Consider the following 18267-nt stretch of genomic DNA (forward strand, 5'->3'; position numbering starts at 1 on the left):
CTGTGTCTTAAGTGACTGCAGCTTAAAGGCTACTCTTATTTTCTTGAGCTTTACTGGAAAGAGGGTTAATCTTTGCAATAGTTAATCTGCATTTGAAGTTTTTCACATTGCAAGCAACATGTTGAAAAAAAGTTATCAGTGCTAACTCTGAAGAAAAATATGGCTCCATTGGTTTTTGTACCTATGTATGCAGACTCCATAGATCTTGTCCCATGCAGGATGTTTTAGCTATCAAATGGGAAATGCTGCATGTAGTGGAAGGAGCTGCCACCTTTATGATACAGATCCCACTAGCCAGACTGCTTCTGCCACTGCTGCAAGACCAGAATATTTCTCAAAACTTTAATTTACCAGCTGTATGATGAGTGCTTTTATAAATAATAGCCAAAAGGATATGTAGCAGCTGTGGCAATCTTGGCAGCTGACATAATTTTGCTCTTTGCTGACTGTTTTTAAGCCTGTTCTGAGAGTGTGGCTCTGCTGTGGCTGTGAAGCACTGTGTGCACACTTCAGTGACTGCCAAACCTGCTTGTAACCATTATTCTGTGACCATATGATATTTGAACTCCAGAGGACCATGCCTTGTGATATGGGTGATTCCATCCCCATGCCGAAGGGATGATGTCAAAGGACAGAAACATCCTGAGTTGTAAAGCTGTGATACCACCCAACGATGTCAGTTGTCATTGTGAAAGGATGGTGTCTGGGTACCCCAAGGTGCATGTGTCTGCTGCTCAGTGCCCTTCTTGCTGGGCCACTCTGTGTGCAATCACACAAAGGCAGTGATTTACAGCTACAGATGTGCAGATTGTGCAGTGGAGCACTTCGTGTTTCTAGCAGCAGATGGTGTTCACCCAAGAGTGCTACAGGAACTGAGACAGGAGATTGCTGAATGTATGAATAAAGCTGCTAGAAAGTGTGTCTAATCTTTCTGTTAGGTCAGCCTTTGATGGCAGGGGGATGGAAATTGTGAACAGCAACCCTGGCGTTTAAAAAAATATCAGACTACTTCTCTGCCAATTTGATATGAGCTATAATAAAAGATGGGCTTGGTGCATATGAGAAAAGCATTAATGGGGGAAGAACCAACCAACATGGTTTGTCCTGGGACAGGACACATATGCTAGAATAGTCTGAAGGAATCCCCTGATATGGAAAAGAGATAGAGTGGAAAAATCTTTAGGAGGGTTTTTAGACTTCAGAAGTATTTCTTATTAAGACATAGACTACAGAAACAGATGGTCAGTTCTAATGGTGAAGAGTCCACAGTGGCTCTTGTGGAACCAATGCTGCTCTGCATAATCATAAATGATGCATAAAAGTATATCATAATAAAGCAAGGCAGGAAGAAGATTCTGGTTGCCTTTGATGACAGCTGTATAGATTCAAGGACAGGATTTTACTCCACTTAAAGTTCCATGTCAAACTTTAGGGCTGAAATAATAAACAGTATAAACAGAAATGAGTGGGAGCAGAAGGACTTTGCAATACTGAGCATTTTGGCTGCGTGATGATATAATCGTAGCATTTGCTATTGATTTGTACAGATGTATTTAGCAGAGAAAAGCAGGGAAAAGTCCTCCACAAACTTCTCCAACACGACTCCTCCTTCACCCTATTAAAATGCTTGGCGGTTTTCTCCTTGTAGATATTGTAAATCTTGGTCTATTATTAAAACTTGCTGTCTTAACTTTTTAATCTGAGAATGATATCTTTCTCCAGTTCAGAACTTCTTGCAGAAAACAGTGACAACTTCTGTAGATTTTTACATGATCTTGTTTCAGGTCAAAGGCTTTTATACCTGGACTATGTAAATAATGCCTTGTGTGCAGTCCTCTGTCCCTCAGGAATGTCACTGATAGCATATTTTTTAGAAACTCACTTTCCTTTCATTTTTTAACAGTATGCTTTAGATCCATTTTGATGCCTGGGGCAGAGGAGTACCTGAGTTGGGGTTTATCAGTGTAAGGCAAGCACATCTGCCTGGCCTTCTGAGAATCTGATGTAATTGTGCAAGGTTTTACTTTTCTAGATAAGTCAGCTGCTGTAATTGAATCCCACATTCTCTTAGTTTTCTAGGTTTATTATTGCTTTCTGTCAGGGCCAGAAAATAGTTGCTTAATAGTCCTTTTGAGCCCTACTGAGTGAAACTAATCTGACTAATCCCTGCAGCATGAATAACTCTATTTCTATTTGAGGTTAAAATGGAAGTTTTGTAGAGTTTTCAGAGATGATTTGTTTCCATGTTTATTGGTTAATGTAGGGGTTTTGTTCTTGTTTTATTTTTAGGATTGCACTGTGGCTGACATGGAAGATAAAGTCCAGAGTGTGGTAAGTTTATGTTTCTGTTGAAACTCAGCTGTCTGCATTCACATTCATTTTGGTTGCTTCTATGCTGACTGTATTGACAACAACCTTTCAGTCCCAAGTGCACAAGCATATCATGCAAATAAACATTACTATGACTTGTTTTGTGAATGTTCTTTCCTGTAGAGGAAATCACTGAAATTTCAGCAGATGGATAGTGTGCAGTGATAGCATGTAGTCATTAGTATCCCTTAAAGTTTCATTACACAGCTATATTTCCAAGAGAATTTAGCTTCAGATTTTCAAGGGAGGACTAGTCCTGTAAAATGATGACAGGCTAAATAAACCAATTATGCCTGTGAAGTGCATGTAGCACCTTAATAAGCAGAAGCTCTTCCTTATTATGCTTCTTCATGTAGAAGAACTGCCCTGCCACAGAAATGAAGCTCTGGCTCTGTACTTGAGCTTGAGTTTCTAGGGCTGTTTGAAGCAGCCTTGTGACCAAATGCAGAGTGTAATGGAATGCTTTTTATATTTTGTAACAGTTAATCATCGCTTCCTGCTTTTGACATGAACCAGGCTGTGCTCTTTGATAAGGCCTTCCGGTAGCTCATAGATGCTTAGGAATTTAGTAGCACAATAACTAAAAATAATTTTGTTCATAAATAATGAGACCATGTAAAAGGGAGTTCTCTGCATCTTTCTTTTTCCATTTGTGCACACCCGCACTGGAAGTAGGCATTGTTGTTTGGAATTCCCTTGTTTGAGCAGTTCCTCGCATTCACACTTAAACATTGTTTTGATTTATTTTATTGCTGCTCTAGAAATCTGACGTAAAACGAAACAGAAAACGTTGGAGCTATTGTTTCCAGGGACCATTGTAATCCAAACCAATGTCTTCCTATGACACAGCTCCCCCCTGTTCTGTAGTTACATGTGTCTACTTTGACTGAAGGATTCAAGCCCCATGTGAAAGGTGACTTACCTTGCAGGTTCCCAAACTGTTGATAGCTAACTACTGTACTGTGTAGTAATCTTCTCTCCCCTCTCGTTCAAGATTTTGTAACCTACTTGGAGTGTCAGCCTTGCTTCAGTTGATGTAAAAGCAGAAAACACAGTGGGACATAATGAAATTTGTGAGTGTAGAGAGGGCACAGATTTTTTTTACCTTTTTTTTTCTTCTTTTCTCATGTTTAATTAGACATTCTGATAGTTACGTGTTCTGCAAGGCAAAGCCATTCTGCCTCCAACTTTACTGACACACACACCAAGGTCAGAATTGGCCTTTATTTATAATGTTGGCTTAGATCAGTTATGTTTTGGTCAAAAGGAAATATGAACCTTGCCTGTGTAAGCATTCCAGAAGAGGTCAGTTCAGAGGCACAGTGGAGAGAAGTACTGCAGAAGCACTTGAGTACTGGATGGTCCTACCTTATGCTGTAAAGTTTTGTGCAGATATGTCAATGGCCAGCACCTCCCTTTTGTGACCCATGGCTAATTGTATTCTTATAGCAGAAATACAGAACAACATGAAAACCTGCCAACTGTTCCCACAAGGAATCATCAAAATGTTTCAATATTTTAATGAGTTCTTTTTTGGTTAGAGCAAAAAAAACCCCAAACCCAGTTTTTTGTTATATTTTGTGTGTCTGTTTTTTCAGACAGAGGCTGTGTCAGCATCTGTTAGTGATGGTAAGGTGGCACTAATGGAAACAGGTTGTTTCTGTGCTACAATAAGGGTGTAAACATGCTGTAAAATAGATCTGTACAAATGAATCTTCTATTTCACTGATTTTAGAACTCATTTCCTTTAAATCTTTTGAAAACTGAAAGAGGAAGAAGCCAGGAGAGAATTTTCCTAACTGTTTTTTGTGTGCTCTCATTGCAGGCCAAGACTTTAAATGGCATTTGTGATAAAGCCATCCGATCAACTACAGACCCACTGATGAGCCAGTGTGCCTGTCTGGAGGAGGTCCATTTAACCAACATTAAACCTGGGGAAGGCCTGGTAAGAAGCAATGCTGGAGTGTCCTGATGTTCCCAGTATTTAATAGGTAGCCCTGGGAGCCAATGCAAGTGTGTAATTATAATGAAGTATTTCAAATCCAGTAAGAAAGAGGCACGAGAAGGAACCCTAAAGGTCAGTTGTCAGGTGGTGTGCTGGAGTGGCTGCTAGGGACAGATATGCATTAATAGGCTTGATCGCAAATATAATTTCGGATTCTAAATTCTTGAAGGTTTGTGTGTTAACCAGGATATTGCAGAATTTACAAATGCTTGTGAAGCTAGTTAGTTTTCTTTTTTCAGGTTACCACAGCCACTTTTTTTCTTGGGGGGCTGGGAGAGGGAGAAGGCAATGAGAAATTATGTTTGTGTTTTGAAAGATGCTTTTATGGGTGTTATAGCAAGATAGAGATGAATGGGAGAATTTTGGAGGTTTGCTGTTAGTAGGAAAATTAGAATTTTTTAGCTGTTTGGTGTCCATATCTTATTACAGACTCTTATTCATTCAATGGATTCTGCTTAGCTGAGTGCTGGCTATGAGAAACTTAATTTGGAATCTTGGTGGATTTTCTGTCTAGGGAACAGATGTGTTAGAATGAGTTGGAGGGAATTTAAATTGTTACATGCATTTGTATTCACTCCTAGCCCTGAAGGCAGGAGAAATGAACATTTTTAGGGAAAGCTGCACAGTCTTACTAGTTTTACCTAGACCAGTGGATTTGACTGAATCAGTCACGCATTTTTGAAGTTATGGGAGTCTCTTTGTTAATGCACAAACTGCATCGAAGCAGAGTCAGTCTAGCTTGGCCTAAATAAGAAACAAGGAGGTGGGTGCACCCAATTGGATACTGACGGGAAAACAGGCAGAGAATTGGCTGGAGAGAAAGGGTCAAAAAGATCATCTAATTTTCCACCTAATTTTAAAGTAAGTGTGGTAACTTCAGGCAGCTAAGCTGCTTTCAGCTCCTGAGTAACATCCAGTTCTGTACTTCTCAGTGTGAGTGTTTCTAACAACAGATGTAGAAAGGAAAACTAGTTATGTATTTGTTCATAAATGATGAAATCAATGTGCTGGTCACCTCTTGTGGGAAATCTATGTAATTATTAGTTAATAGCCTGTTCATGATTTTCAGTTTGGTGCTCTTATAGTCATCACCCACTTCATCAAGTTTGTCCTTGTGTTCACACTCAGCATTAGCATTCAGAGCCACAAATACTCTGCTGGAACTTTAGTGCTTAGTAAGCATTGTGGTTATGAGGCTGTCTGTGTGTTGACTTACCAAGAGAAGCTGTCAGAGAGCATGTCAGCAATACTTGTAGCCCACCAGTGTGGGTCTGCTCTGTTTGGAGAGAACTGGTGGCCACCTAGTAAAACCTGTAATTCTCTAAAGCAGGCTGATAGTAAGGAAATAAAATTCTGTTCAAGGCCAAAGTCTGACAAAGCAGAAAAATCAGCAGTGTTTGGTATTATCAACAAGAGAGTGTTTCTAAGTCTTATTCCATACACGAGGTGTTTTAAGTCATTATACATATTATAATAAATTACACTTAAAGTGATCTGTGGAGAAGTTTAGAGTGTTGTAATATTAGACTACACACTTTTTTAGGGAGAATATACAAATTGTTAACTGGTTTTAACAATGTTTTGAGTCTGTTGCCAACAGTGTGTTAATCAGATAAGTTATGTGGTTTGTTTTGCCTTTAAACTTGTTTTTCATTTTTTCTTTAGGGAATGTACATCAAATCAACATATGATGGATTGCATGTAATTACTGGAACTACAGAAAACGTAAGTGAAGCAAATGTAGATTATCTCAGACAGCAGCTTTGACTGAGTTAGTTTGACATACTACTTTTTGTTGTTTTAGGCATGACTTGCATGGCATTACTGCTTTAAGTACTGCGTGATCCATCGTTTGTTTTTCCACAGTTTGTAAATATTTTGTGCCTGCATGCTTCACTTTAGTCTGATTAAGCCAGTTTCTGCAAGTACACAAATTAGTTCAAATGCTTGGCATTAAAGTAATTGCTTTAATAAGTTACTGTATCTGCTGTTCTGAGCTCTTATGGTATCTTGCTTAACAAAGTCTTGGGTGTATCTGCTCTCCACTGGCAAAGGCAATCTCCCCTAATGGGAGCATTTAGGTGGTAGTGTGCTAAATTCAGTAATGAGTAATTAAATCAATGAGCTGTCCCATGGCAAAATTACCTTGCAGAGTAAAATGACTATGAACAAGTAAGACTTTAAGAGTGATCAGCTGGAAAGAAGTAGTTGGCAAGAGAGGCAAATAGTTTTTTACTGCAGGTGGTTCCTTGTTTTATTTGTACACTGAGTCCTTTGCAGCTGAGAGTTTATTGAAGGCTTCTGGGCAGCCCTTGAAGGAGTAGACCTCTAGCCAGCAGCTGAGGCTGGCAGGTGATGCTGTGGTGTTTCCAAACAGGCTGCTACTGTCCAGGAGCAGTGACTGAAAGAAAAAAACAGCAGAGAAACTTGGTTTTTGCAGCAATGCTTCTTTTTTTTTTTTTTTTTTTTTATGAGTATAGGAAAGAACCAGTGGTTCTAGTTGCTCCCCTGCCAGGGACCAGGCAGGAGAGTGTGGAAATCTGTGCTTGCAGAGTGTAAATTGTAAGCTTCTATAGCTTTGATGCTATTTTCCTGGCACAACTCTGTATAGCATCTGCCACAAGAGACCATGTCCACTTCTGCAGCAATTTTAACATCTGATAAATGGAGAAGAATGTAATGTTGGCTGCTGACAAGCTGCTTCTGCATGCAGGTCTTGGGTCTGTATTCCTCCTGTAGCTTTCAGTGATGACCTAAGTGTCTGCTTTTTGTTATGAACACTGGTTCTTCCTTTGTGGAATCTCCTTCCTTGGGGGAAACTCCTTCCTTTGGAGCAACAGAACTTGACAAACGACTGAGAGATCTGCGAGGAACTGATGGCTTTATGGTGGTGTGGTATCATTTAGATGACCCAGGCTGGATCTTAGCTCAATTTTCTTGCTAGATTTGGAATGGTATTTTAGTAGCTATCCCCAGGAGCTGGTGTATGGGAATGCAATGGAATTGCATCGCTGAATTGACAGTACTGAGCAATGGAAGAACTGGAAGTCCATTTGGTATGAGTCAGCCAAGAGGATCCCTGAGTTATGCCATCCTACGTGAGACTTTGCATGTCGTGTTCGCCTACAGCTAAACTCTGCTCTTTCCTCTGCTCTCACAATGTGATCCCAGTGCTGTGACCTGTCACTTGCTGCAGGATTTCTCTCTGCAAGGGTCCTCCACCCTCCCTCAGATGAGCTGTTGGTCACCCAAAGGACAGCTTGAAGGGAGCTTTGTTTTTTGCAAACTTGACTCTGGCCCAGCATTTTTTCACAATCTTGGTTGACTCCTATATATGCAGCTTTCCACAGAGGCATTTCCTCTCAGAGGAAGCAAGAAGACAATGAAGAAATGGGGTTACTCATGATAGCTGAAGCCTCCCACAAATTCCCCATGTTTTCTTCCTTTGTTGCACTGTTTATTCTCACAGTTCTTTCTCATAACAAAGTTACATGAGGTCTAAAGGTGTGATGAGGTGGAGAAGGGAGTCCTTAATCCCAGTGCTTAGTTCTGGAGTCACTAGGAAGAGCTGGCCTGCTGCCTGGTGGTTACTCATGGGGTGGAGGGAATGGGAGGAGTTGCTTTCCTGTGACCAGGTGCAGGATGTAGCAAGGTAGCATGTCTGTGTGCTTTGGGTGTTGTCAAGGCTGGTAGGAGTTGGTGTGTTACAGCAGTGAGAGTGTTTTTAATAACTGCAGCAAAGGCTGGTGCATTGCACCAGCTGTTGATAAATCTAAATGTTGGCATACTTATCTGTTTCTTGCTAATGGCTCCCCAGAGCTTAGGTTTCATTCCAAGAAAATTGTATTTTAAAGTGTATTATTATTAGAAAGGTATTTGAAAAAATACCTGTCTGTGCAAGTATTTTTATCTGCTGACTTTGGTGATTCAGGCAGGCAGCTTCACATTAAAGTCAGAAGCTGTTATTTACATTGGAAAACAAAAAGGATAAGTGCAAAGGATCTATCCTGTGGATTGGAGGGGTTTTGATCCTTTGTTCTGTACATTCAAAGTCTTAAAAGTATTTTTAAAAATAAATACATGTTTGTTTAAAAGTTGTTTAAGGTGGTTGTTGAGTTAGGGCAGAAATCCTCATCAGTCCTGTTCCATTACTGTCTAAAACTATAGTACAAACTGGAGGGAAAAGGAGAGTGGAGACTGTCCCATGACTTAAATACAATTTGGTCTTTAACAGATGGAGGCTATGCCTTCTCTCTTCCCATTTAGTTCCCCCAGCATAAAAATAAATAATTCAATTCATTAATTTACATTTCTCAAGTCATCAGCAGAGTTGAAAATTACGTATAATGAAGATCATTGCTGATGCAACCTTTGCCTTAGTTTGGTGGGTGTTGTTATGGGAGGGAGGGCAACCTGATGCAGCACATGACTCTTGTTTTCCTCTTTGTAGTCCCCTGCTGATCGCTCCCAGAAGATTCACGCTGGTGATGAAGTGATCCAGGTTAATCGGCAAACTGTGGTGAGTAACTTCCCTTATGCTTGCTCTGCACACAGGGGGTCAGGAGGCAGTTCTGATGTTTGAGGCTTTTTAACATTTTATTTTCAAGATAAATTTTATTATTTGCAATATTTTGATAAATATACAGTATTTCATGTTAAAATGCTTTATGCATAACGTTAAAATAGTTGCATTTAAGACCTGTTTAAAATGTCTCGTTACAATCCACTGAAATGCAGATAAAGAGCTTTAAAATGCACCCCAATAATTTGCAAATGATTGTCCAGTCATTTGCATCTGGGCACCTGGATGTAATGATTGCATTTTTGCTTAGCACATTTGGCAATGCCTTTCAATGTGAGAAAGAAACATGACAAAAGTAGTTCACTGTGAATCCCTGTGTAATCCAATTTAAATATATCCTTGTGTCCTTCTAGGACTGGAACTGAGGTATAAAGAGCACTGCTTGATATCTTAGTTCTTAGTTTACAGCTTAAGTAGAGAACTTGGAAAGAAAATTAAGAACCTTGCAAAAAAAGAACCTTCCATTTTTTTAATTCTTAAGATGGCTTTTTTGGATCCCTTTTCTCTTCTAGGTTCAAGCCAAAACAAGCTGTCTAACTTGGGAGATGTAGGTTTTTCTTGTTTGCTTGCTTTCAGAAAAGAAATGCTGAATGAAAGATGTCTTTATTCTCTTCCAGGTTGGCTGGCAACTAAAAAATCTGGTGGCAAAGTTGCGAGAGAATCCTGCTGGAGTTCGGCTGCTGCTTAAGAAACGTCCAACCGGCTCTTTTCATTTCACTCCTGCTCCTCTGAAGAACCTGCGCTGGAAACCACCCTTGGTGCAGGTGAGAGCCTGCCAGCTCCACCCTCATCTCAGGATGGGAATGCCTTGGTTGCAGCTAGAAAAAAGAAAAATCCCAGAAATGCCCCAAAGTACTCATGTTTGAGTATACAAGGCAGGTTAGGTGAAATGGCTGAAATGTGAAATTCCACACCAGAAATGGTTCCTAGATAAAAGGGAAAATTCTCCTTTTTTTTTTTTTTTTCCTTGCTACCAGATAATGCCCTCTGGGTACACAAAGGGACTAGGTGTGCTGAATATTTTAATCAGTCTGTGTGCCACTGGGAGGACTTATCTGAGGCAAAACTGCTGATATGTATGGAATTCATCAGCATGGAGCAATAAATAAATGCTTTCTCTGTTTATCACAGTAATATGTTTTTCCTGAAATAGCTTAAGACTATTCCATATATTTGTCGTCTTTTTAGTCTAGTGAAGGGGGAGAAAGAGTGGTTTTTTAAAAAAAATTATTTAAACTACTTGTTTAAATAAGATTTGGTTGTTGGGCAATTCACAGATTGGGTACTGAGCAGACAGAGAAAGTTAGTAATTCTTAAAAAACCATGTTGAGGAATGGTGTATTGTGTTAGGAAACTTAGGGCTTAATGCTTGCAAGAGCAAACAACCTAACTGAATTTACACTAATTATCTGAAATTAATAAAACCAGGGAGAGTTCCCCCTCCTCCTCCTCCTCCTTTTGTGATACAGGTCTCCCTAGAGCCATGGGGATAATTTAAACCTGTGAAGTGCTGGTGGCTATCACAAGTCTCCATGAGGGCAGATTTCTCTCAAAACGGGTTGAAGATGTATACTTGACTACTTGCTCATCCTTCCTTTCACCAGTGCCTGTGTCCTGTTTGTGGCATTGTGCCAGTGTGAAGAGTTGAGGTGGGCTGGCTTACAGGCTGTGCCCAGCAGTGTTTCTTTCCTTAGGGGAGGGAGTGATTGGAGAAGAAAGGTCTTCAAAACCTTTTCTCTCCTATAGGCAGACAGGATTCTAGACAGATGCTGAGAATATATAGAAGTGAGGTGCAAAGATGAGCAATGGCAAATCTATTTTTAGTTTGCTTCCCTGGCCTTTATATCCATTGATCCAATCTATGGTGAACTTTACTATATTCCTGTCTGTGCCCCAGGCATTGGAGTGTTTGGAATAAAGGTGGCATATGCCAGTTTCACAAGGCTTGCTAATCATATCTGTATTAAACAAATTGCTTTCTTTTAACACATCTAAATATAGAAGAGGGGGTTTTGTCTCAGTTGCTTTTTTTGTCTGTGGAATTTACATGAAAAATAGAACTGGAAAGAGCAAAATATTCTTGAGCAATGCATTACCCATGATAGGACTTCTGTGGGAGGGCCTGTAAAGCTAGCCAAGACTGGGGTGGAGGAAAATGTGGACTCTAAGAGTTTTCGAAGTCTCCATATATCACAGAGATAGTAGTTCACTGGGGGATGAAACTGGTGCTATTGATTATCAAGTTATCTTTTTGTGAATGATAAATGAATGTTCAGATGTTTGATATCAGGTTTAACATTTCAGACCAGTCCCTCACCAGCTTCAACTCAGCCACCAGAAAGCACCGTGGACACCTCACTGAAGAAGGAGAAGCCAGCTATTTTGGATCTGTACATACCCCCTCCACCAGCTGTTCCATATTCTCCTCGGTACGCAAACAAACCTGCTCCACTCAACAGAAACCTCCTTCACTGCTCTTGTTTCTGAGCTGGCCTGCTCTGTTAGAGCTCTGTGCAGATTAGCTTGAGGAAGCTGCAAATCTCAAGCTGCAAATCTCAAACTTTGTTCTAGCTGCCTAAATGAGTTGCATTGCTTGAATTTATGCTTAAATGTGTATACTACCAGGATTGTAACAGATTTTATTACTGGAAGATTGTGTGCCACAGAGAGCAGAGTTGTTCCTAGAACGTGACACCAATGTCATCTCTGGTTTTGTTGTGGAGTTATGTTTCTGACACTGTTTAAATCCAGCTGCACACAGCAAGAAGTAATTTCTGTCCCTAACATTTTTCACTGTTCGATTTTTTCTTTTTTAGTAAGTTGAGTAACTGTTGTGGGAGTTAGGATAGAAAAGAATGTCACATTAAATGACACCTATCACGTTAAATTTTTAAATTTGCAAGTTGTTTAAAACAAATATGTTCCCACTGAAGGCAAGGGAGAGGCAATACATCAACTCTTATTTTTTCATGCTGTGGTGTAAGCTATAAAAATTCAGACCTGTATACACAGTGGGAGGGAGAATGGTGTGTATGGTAAGGCTGACTTGTTTCTTCTCAAGTCCATGTTGACTCATGCCAGAACCATGCCAGCTGATCTGAAAATGTGATGGAAAAAAGCATTTCCAGGCAAGATGTGAAAGGCAGGCATGTTTTGTGGCCTTCTCTGACATTTTAGGTTACATGTAGGTAGCCCAGCACAGAAACTGACCTTTTGCTGCAGGCTTTGTGGGAGGGCACTTGCCTCCTGCCATGATACAGAGACAAAGGTGGTGTTATTGCAGTTTTTGAGGCAGGACTAGGGTGGGGGCTTGCTTAGGTAGGATCTCTTTACTGAAGGTGGACCCACCTTTACCTGCTCTTGCCTTGCTTTTATGGTTACACATGCTCACTTCTTATTAAAAAACCCTCAAATCTTTAAATCTTTGGCACAATAACAAGCATATAGATTTAGCAGATGAATGCCTTAGTTGTTTCTTCAAATCATTAAATATCTCAAGCACATTGGTGAATTATGTCCATGTGCTCAATTTGTTTATCTTTCCTAAAGAGATACAAAATTATATCGAGCTTCAAATGCCTTGAGATCTGAATCCCTGTTGAAAAGGATGGAAATCACAATTCAAGATATAATACTTGTCCTAGATGATGGGTGAAAAGGGAAAGGCATCTTGACTTTGACTTTTAAAGAAAGCAAATATGGGAAGCTATAGAAGGCAGGAAGAGGAGAAAGGACAATTCTTTTGCCTTCTCTTTGGTCATTTATTTTGACCTCTGCATGTTTTGCTTTTCTTTTGAAACTGTGGTGCATTTGTGTGATGGTTGCTTTCCTGCCCCCCCCCCCAACATCCTGCTCTCTCTTCCCTTCCTGGCATGGATCTCCTCTGCTCCACACTGGGAGTCAGAGGGCAGTTTGGTTTCCCTCCCCATGGCACAGTCTCCACATGGTGGTGGTGTAGGAGAGCTCTCCACGTACATACACTTCTGGTGCAATACTTGAGTGCAATATTTGGTCTCTGCATCTCCATAAATAGCTCCTCCCTATTCAGTGAGCTGTAGTATTCTTGCTGGGGAGCTGGACAAGTGGGATGTGCTGTCCAGGGACTGCTATGAACACTGGGGTGTATGTGGGCTTAGGCAGTCTAGCTATGTGTTTTTATGCCTGACTTGGCTAATGGTTGCTTCAAGCAATAAGATTGTAACATGTAGGAAGGGGCAAAAAACCTCCAGGCAAATCTTCACTTGAAGAGCAGCTTCTCTTCCAAAAGTACTTGCAGAATTTAATCAAAATCTTATATATGTATTATGTGTATATATATATATATATATACACACACATTGACACACTATGAATCTTTTACTGAAACTCTCAAGGGGGGAGAGAGAAGGTGGTAAATATTCAGTGACAGGTATTGAACTCCTATAATGACTGAAAGGCAGAGACCCTCAGATGGAGGTAATTACACATACAGAGATGGATAAATTTATGTAGCTCTCCCGAGTCACAGCTATGTATTTGAGCAGGCAGCAAATCAGGGGCTTTGATGCCCTCAGGACAGAAAGGTCTCATTTATCAAAATCTTTTGGATTTTGGAGGAATGGAGCCTCTGAATTTCTCAGTGGTTAAATTACTGGCTCATTAAGAGTGAGGAGGGTAGCTTTCTTTTCTGCTTGTTAAATATAATGAAGTCTTCTATCACCTGACTTTCTTGGGGGTTTCTTCCAGCTCGTTTGCAGCACAATGCCAGTTATCACGAGCATGACTTGCTGCTAGAAGCATCTTTCAGACTTACTAATGTCTGTAGCTTTAGACTCTTTGAAGCCACTAACTGCAGTGACATGTCCTTTCAGAGATGAAAAGGGGAGCTTTGTGTATGGAGGAGGCAGCAAACGCAGCCAGCCACTGCCTGGGTCCAAGGGCGCCGAGTCTCCCAACTCTTTTCTGGATCAGGAGAGCCGCAGGCGGAGGTTCACTATTGCCGACTCAGATCAGCTGCCTGGGTACCCCATGGAAGTAAACGTCCTGCCAGCCAAGATGAGAGAAAAAACCCAGTCCTATGGTGAGTTCATTCCTCTCTTGTTATCACTGTTGTGGTAAGGGCTTTGATCAGTCTGAAATGGTTTGTCTTGGAAAACTGCTTGTCGGACTTGATTGAGTTAAGGCCATTTGTACAAATTGTGAATCTGAAATTCTATATCTGAAATAATTTCTCTTGAACGCTGTTATTTCTCTAATGAATGTCATTCAGCTGAGGTCTGCTGCTACAGAACACCATTTCCACATGTGATTTGGTTATAACATTATGTCCACTCCTGCTCTAAATGAGCAAGAGGGTGGCTGTTTAATCTCAGCACACTGATTTCTTATATGTCACCAGTGGAATTATCTTCAGATATTCTTTTTTCCTGCAATTTGAACTCCTTTGCTTCTCTCTCCTTTGTTTAACTTGGAAAAGCAAAAACTTAAAAATTGGTTCCCTCAACTTTATGTAACTCCTCATAACCTTCTATGTTGTCTCTAGGAAAACCTCGTCCTTTGTCAATGCCTGCTGATGGAAGCTGGATTGGAGCTGCAGAACCCTTCTCTAGGCCACGAGGATCAGGGAGAAAAGGCAAGGTTTAGGTTTTATCCCTCATTCTCTTCCTCTCCAAAATTTCCTTGGGGTGGACTACATGAAAGTGTTTAAATTAGGAATGGAGGATTATGGTTTGCATATTGCTGAAATGATGCGAGGTGACCATTGTTGGGTTTGGCAGAAATGCCAGATTTTAACTGAAATTTCTGAGGCTATTCAGTGACAGGAACTCGAATCGTCTGCCTCAGAGTTGTAGTGAGCATTAAAAGTTAGCTAGAATGACTAGGGCAGATCTGTACTTGTGAGTTTGTAGCACAAGTTACCGTTTTGCTCTTGCTCACAGCCGCTTCCCTTTCCTGCTCTGTTTAATATTGATTGTGAAACTGCTTTTTTGCAGAGTCTTTCTTTTTGTTTAGCTCACTGTGGAGGCAGTTGAAGAAGCAAGCTTGTTCACAAAATGTAAAATTTAAGGCCTTTTAGGATCTGCTTTTTACTGCTAGTGCTGTTAGAAAGGAACATATTCTGCAGGCATCACTGAATGGGAGAGAGACAGAAGCTCATAACATTTTATGTTCAGTTGGATGGCTTTTTTTACCTCCCACGCTGTCCTCTTCCCACCTTCTTCTGCATCTGAAAGACTATTTGAATCCTGTTAGAGTGGGAAATAAGGATGACTAGTTTATTCTTGGAATCAGTTATGAAAGCTAATGTCTAATTCTAGGTAAAATCAAAGCTGGATTCTATTATTTTCATGTAAAAGTAGAAGTTGATAACAAGAAGCATCAACCTGGAGGGATACTTACGGAGTGATCAACAGGTGGCAGGGATGGTTTTTGTGTGTATAGTTTTTTGTTTGGTTTTGCCTTTTTTTTTATGCTTGAAATGTACCTAAGTGCTGCAGGCTTGGATTTAAGCTGTGTTGGATCAGAACCAAAGGCTACCTAGTCCAGCAGGATTTCTTTAGCAGCAGCTGCCTTGGTCATGTGTCTGGGGAAGAGTTAAAACAGAGAAAGCATCACAAATCACTGGTCAAAATATAACAGTCAAATGGTATGTCCTCTGTGTATGGATTTATTTCATTATTGTGTCACTTAAAAAACATTAAAGATGCAAAAAGCTGTGAATCTATTGATAGCTGCTTATGTCCAGGTGATTTATTAACAAAACCCCAGATCTAGGTATTTGAAGCGTAACCAGAATGCTTTTATAAAAATAGAAAATGTTAATGGAGGTTTTGAAGTCAGCAATAATTGGTTTTCCCCCTCCTGTTTGTACAGGTGAAGATGTCCTCTGCAGGTACTTCAGCAATGAAAGGATCCCCCCAATCATTGAGGAAAGCCCCTGCACGCAGCACCCGCTCTCCAGGCCAGTGTCTGACAAGCAGTTAGTGAGGGGAACGGATTATATTCGAGGCAGCAGGTGTTTTATGAATGCAGACCTCCACAACAGTGCAACAATTCCTTTTCAAGAGGAAGGTGCTAAAAAGTCATCAGTTACATCATCCACAAAATCCTCCTCAGCAGAGCCCTCGCTGCTGGTCAATTGGTTCACGAGACTGAAACTGTTGACTCACTGACTTGTCCCCAGCTCTGTGACCAAGTGCCTTTGCTCATCGGTCAGACCTCTCCACTCTGCAGCTTAACTGACACACAGTGACTAATGCAGTATTCTTCTCCTGGAGAATCTCACACTTTAGCCTTTTTGTTTGTCATTTTTGATGGATCAGAGGGTTCCATAGTGCAAGGAGCGAAGAAAGATCAAGTTCCTCTTCCTGGCCAAAAACCGAAGGCGTTTATTCCCATGGAAATGAGTAAAATTTCAGTGAGGGTAGAGGCCACAAGTGACCTTGAAAATGCGTACTGACTCAGAAGAAAGCATTGCATTACTGTGAAGTCCAGTGGCACTTTAGTTGTCTGAATGCTCAGAGGCTGGTGCAACTGGCAGGGTGTCAGAGTATGAAGAGCTCACAGAAGTTGTCACTCTCCTGACTGGGAAAATAAGCAGGGAAACAGCAGTTTCATGGAACTTGGTGATGCTGTTTCAAGTACAGCATGAGATCAACCCTGTGAAGAAGAAGTAATGGTGTTACCGTTTTTTCTCTGATATCCAGAGTTCCTATGAAGTCTTAGGAAGAGAGTTCTCTTATTCAGAGATTTTAGGAAGTTGGACTAATTAATTATAAATCAATCCAACCTTATATATATATAATCTATTTTATTTGAAATCACAGTACAAATAAGGAGCACTGAACAACTGCAGTGCTCATCAGTAAAGGTATATGGATTGCTACAAGCCAAGGAAATGCATCTGTAGAGGTGGTGAAAGAATATATATTTTTTCCTTAATTGTTTAAGAATGACTTGCTGTTAACCAAAGTAACTTTTAAAGACAGTCCTGTTGGACTTATGAGAACTTTTACAGCGTTCAATTTTTGAATGATGTGTTGTTTTTATGAAAAATATGTGCTATCATACACTACAATTGTAAGACATCTTGCTATTTTCTATATAGCTCTAATTTTTACCCCTCCAGAATTTTAAAGTAGCCTTGGGTATTTTGTGAGGAAAATAAAACTTGTTTAACAAAAGAGGAGGATATTAAAGAGGTATTGTTTAAGAAGGAATGTACATAAGATTGTTAGTATGCAAACAGTTGTGTTTAAAGTTATTTAAATGTTAAATATAGTTGTATATATTTTTACATTTAAACGGATAGAGTTTGTACCTTCCTGTATTGAAGTATTGGGCACAGCTTAGTCAAATGAAAAGAAAATAAGGTTTTGTATTACCTTCTAATTATAAGACTAACTATTTTTGTAGATGATACATTGCCGACAGCCTCTACTCCTTTGGTCTTGCTGAAAAGAAGGATTTGTATTTAATGACTGGTGGGGAAGGAGGGGAGTTAAATGCTAGTTTGCACTCAGGACTGGGGCAGGAATCACATGTGATAACAGGATATTAAAAACACACTGTGTCTGTGAAGATGTCACCATTCTCCTGCAATGAGCTGATGAAGTTGTGCTACAGCCCCACAGAGAGAGAGTGTTTCATTCACTTCTCAGTTAATTGTGTTTGATTTTGACTCACTAATGACTGGAAAGGCTGGTTTGGACCTTTCTGATCAAAGCAGACATGTCTGTCTTCTGCCACTCTCCTCCACTCCCCGAGATGGCAGTCTGTACTAGACATGAACTGCTGCTGGGCAGCTGAACCCTGGAACAGTTTGGTCCTGCCTCCAAGAAAAGGGCTGAAACTGCCATGCTGTAGGCTCTGTGGTGTATAGACCTGCCTCAAAAAGGCTGAACTGTTCTGAAGATGTTGTCCAAACACGACTTTTAAAGTGGAAGTTCTGCTCATCTTCAGTGTTGTGTTTTCTGTACTTAAAAAATTAATGGGGGCCATCATGCTTAACCTCTTATTGTGTACAGTGAATATAGAGGATGCTCTACAGTTTAGGGGTAAAAAAAAAGTCCCACAGATCTAGGAATAAATCACAGCTGATATCCTCCTGGCTTAAACTGCAAAAAATTCTGCTATTATGCAAAAACTTGGCTCATCTCTTGATGTTGAAGGTATGTGTATCTATCCAATCAAAAACTGTATGTAGGCTGACTTCCCTAAAGAGTACCATGTACATTTCCAGATATCCTGCCATGGTACAGTACTCCACACTACTCTGAATACTCTGTCATGGTGGCAAAACAATGCAGTTAATTGGAAAAGATCATAAACC

General features: G+C 40.3%; 1 protein-coding gene across 1 annotated transcript in view; it reads left to right on the forward strand.

Annotated features, from left to right (window-relative positions):
• Nucleotides 1–17896, forward strand: part of CNKSR3 (CNKSR family member 3) — a 54767-nt gene extending 36871 nt beyond the window's left edge. Inside the window, exons 5-13 of the mRNA XM_050972129.1 lie at nt 2290–2331; nt 4196–4315; nt 6041–6100; nt 8826–8894; nt 9575–9721; nt 11262–11386; nt 13808–14016; nt 14479–14568; nt 15810–17896. Of these exons, the coding sequence (XP_050828086.1) occupies nt 2290–2331; nt 4196–4315; nt 6041–6100; nt 8826–8894; nt 9575–9721; nt 11262–11386; nt 13808–14016; nt 14479–14568; nt 15810–16108 (1161 nt within the window). The 3' untranslated portion in view covers nt 16109–17896. The remainder of the gene's footprint in view (nt 1–2289; nt 2332–4195; nt 4316–6040; nt 6101–8825; nt 8895–9574; nt 9722–11261; nt 11387–13807; nt 14017–14478; nt 14569–15809) is intronic.
• The last annotated feature ends 371 nt before the right edge of the window (nt 17897–18267 follow it).

Source organism: Serinus canaria, chromosome 3 (assembly GCF_022539315.1).
Source record: "Serinus canaria isolate serCan28SL12 chromosome 3, serCan2020, whole genome shotgun sequence".
NCBI lineage: Eukaryota > Metazoa > Chordata > Aves > Passeriformes > Fringillidae > Serinus > Serinus canaria.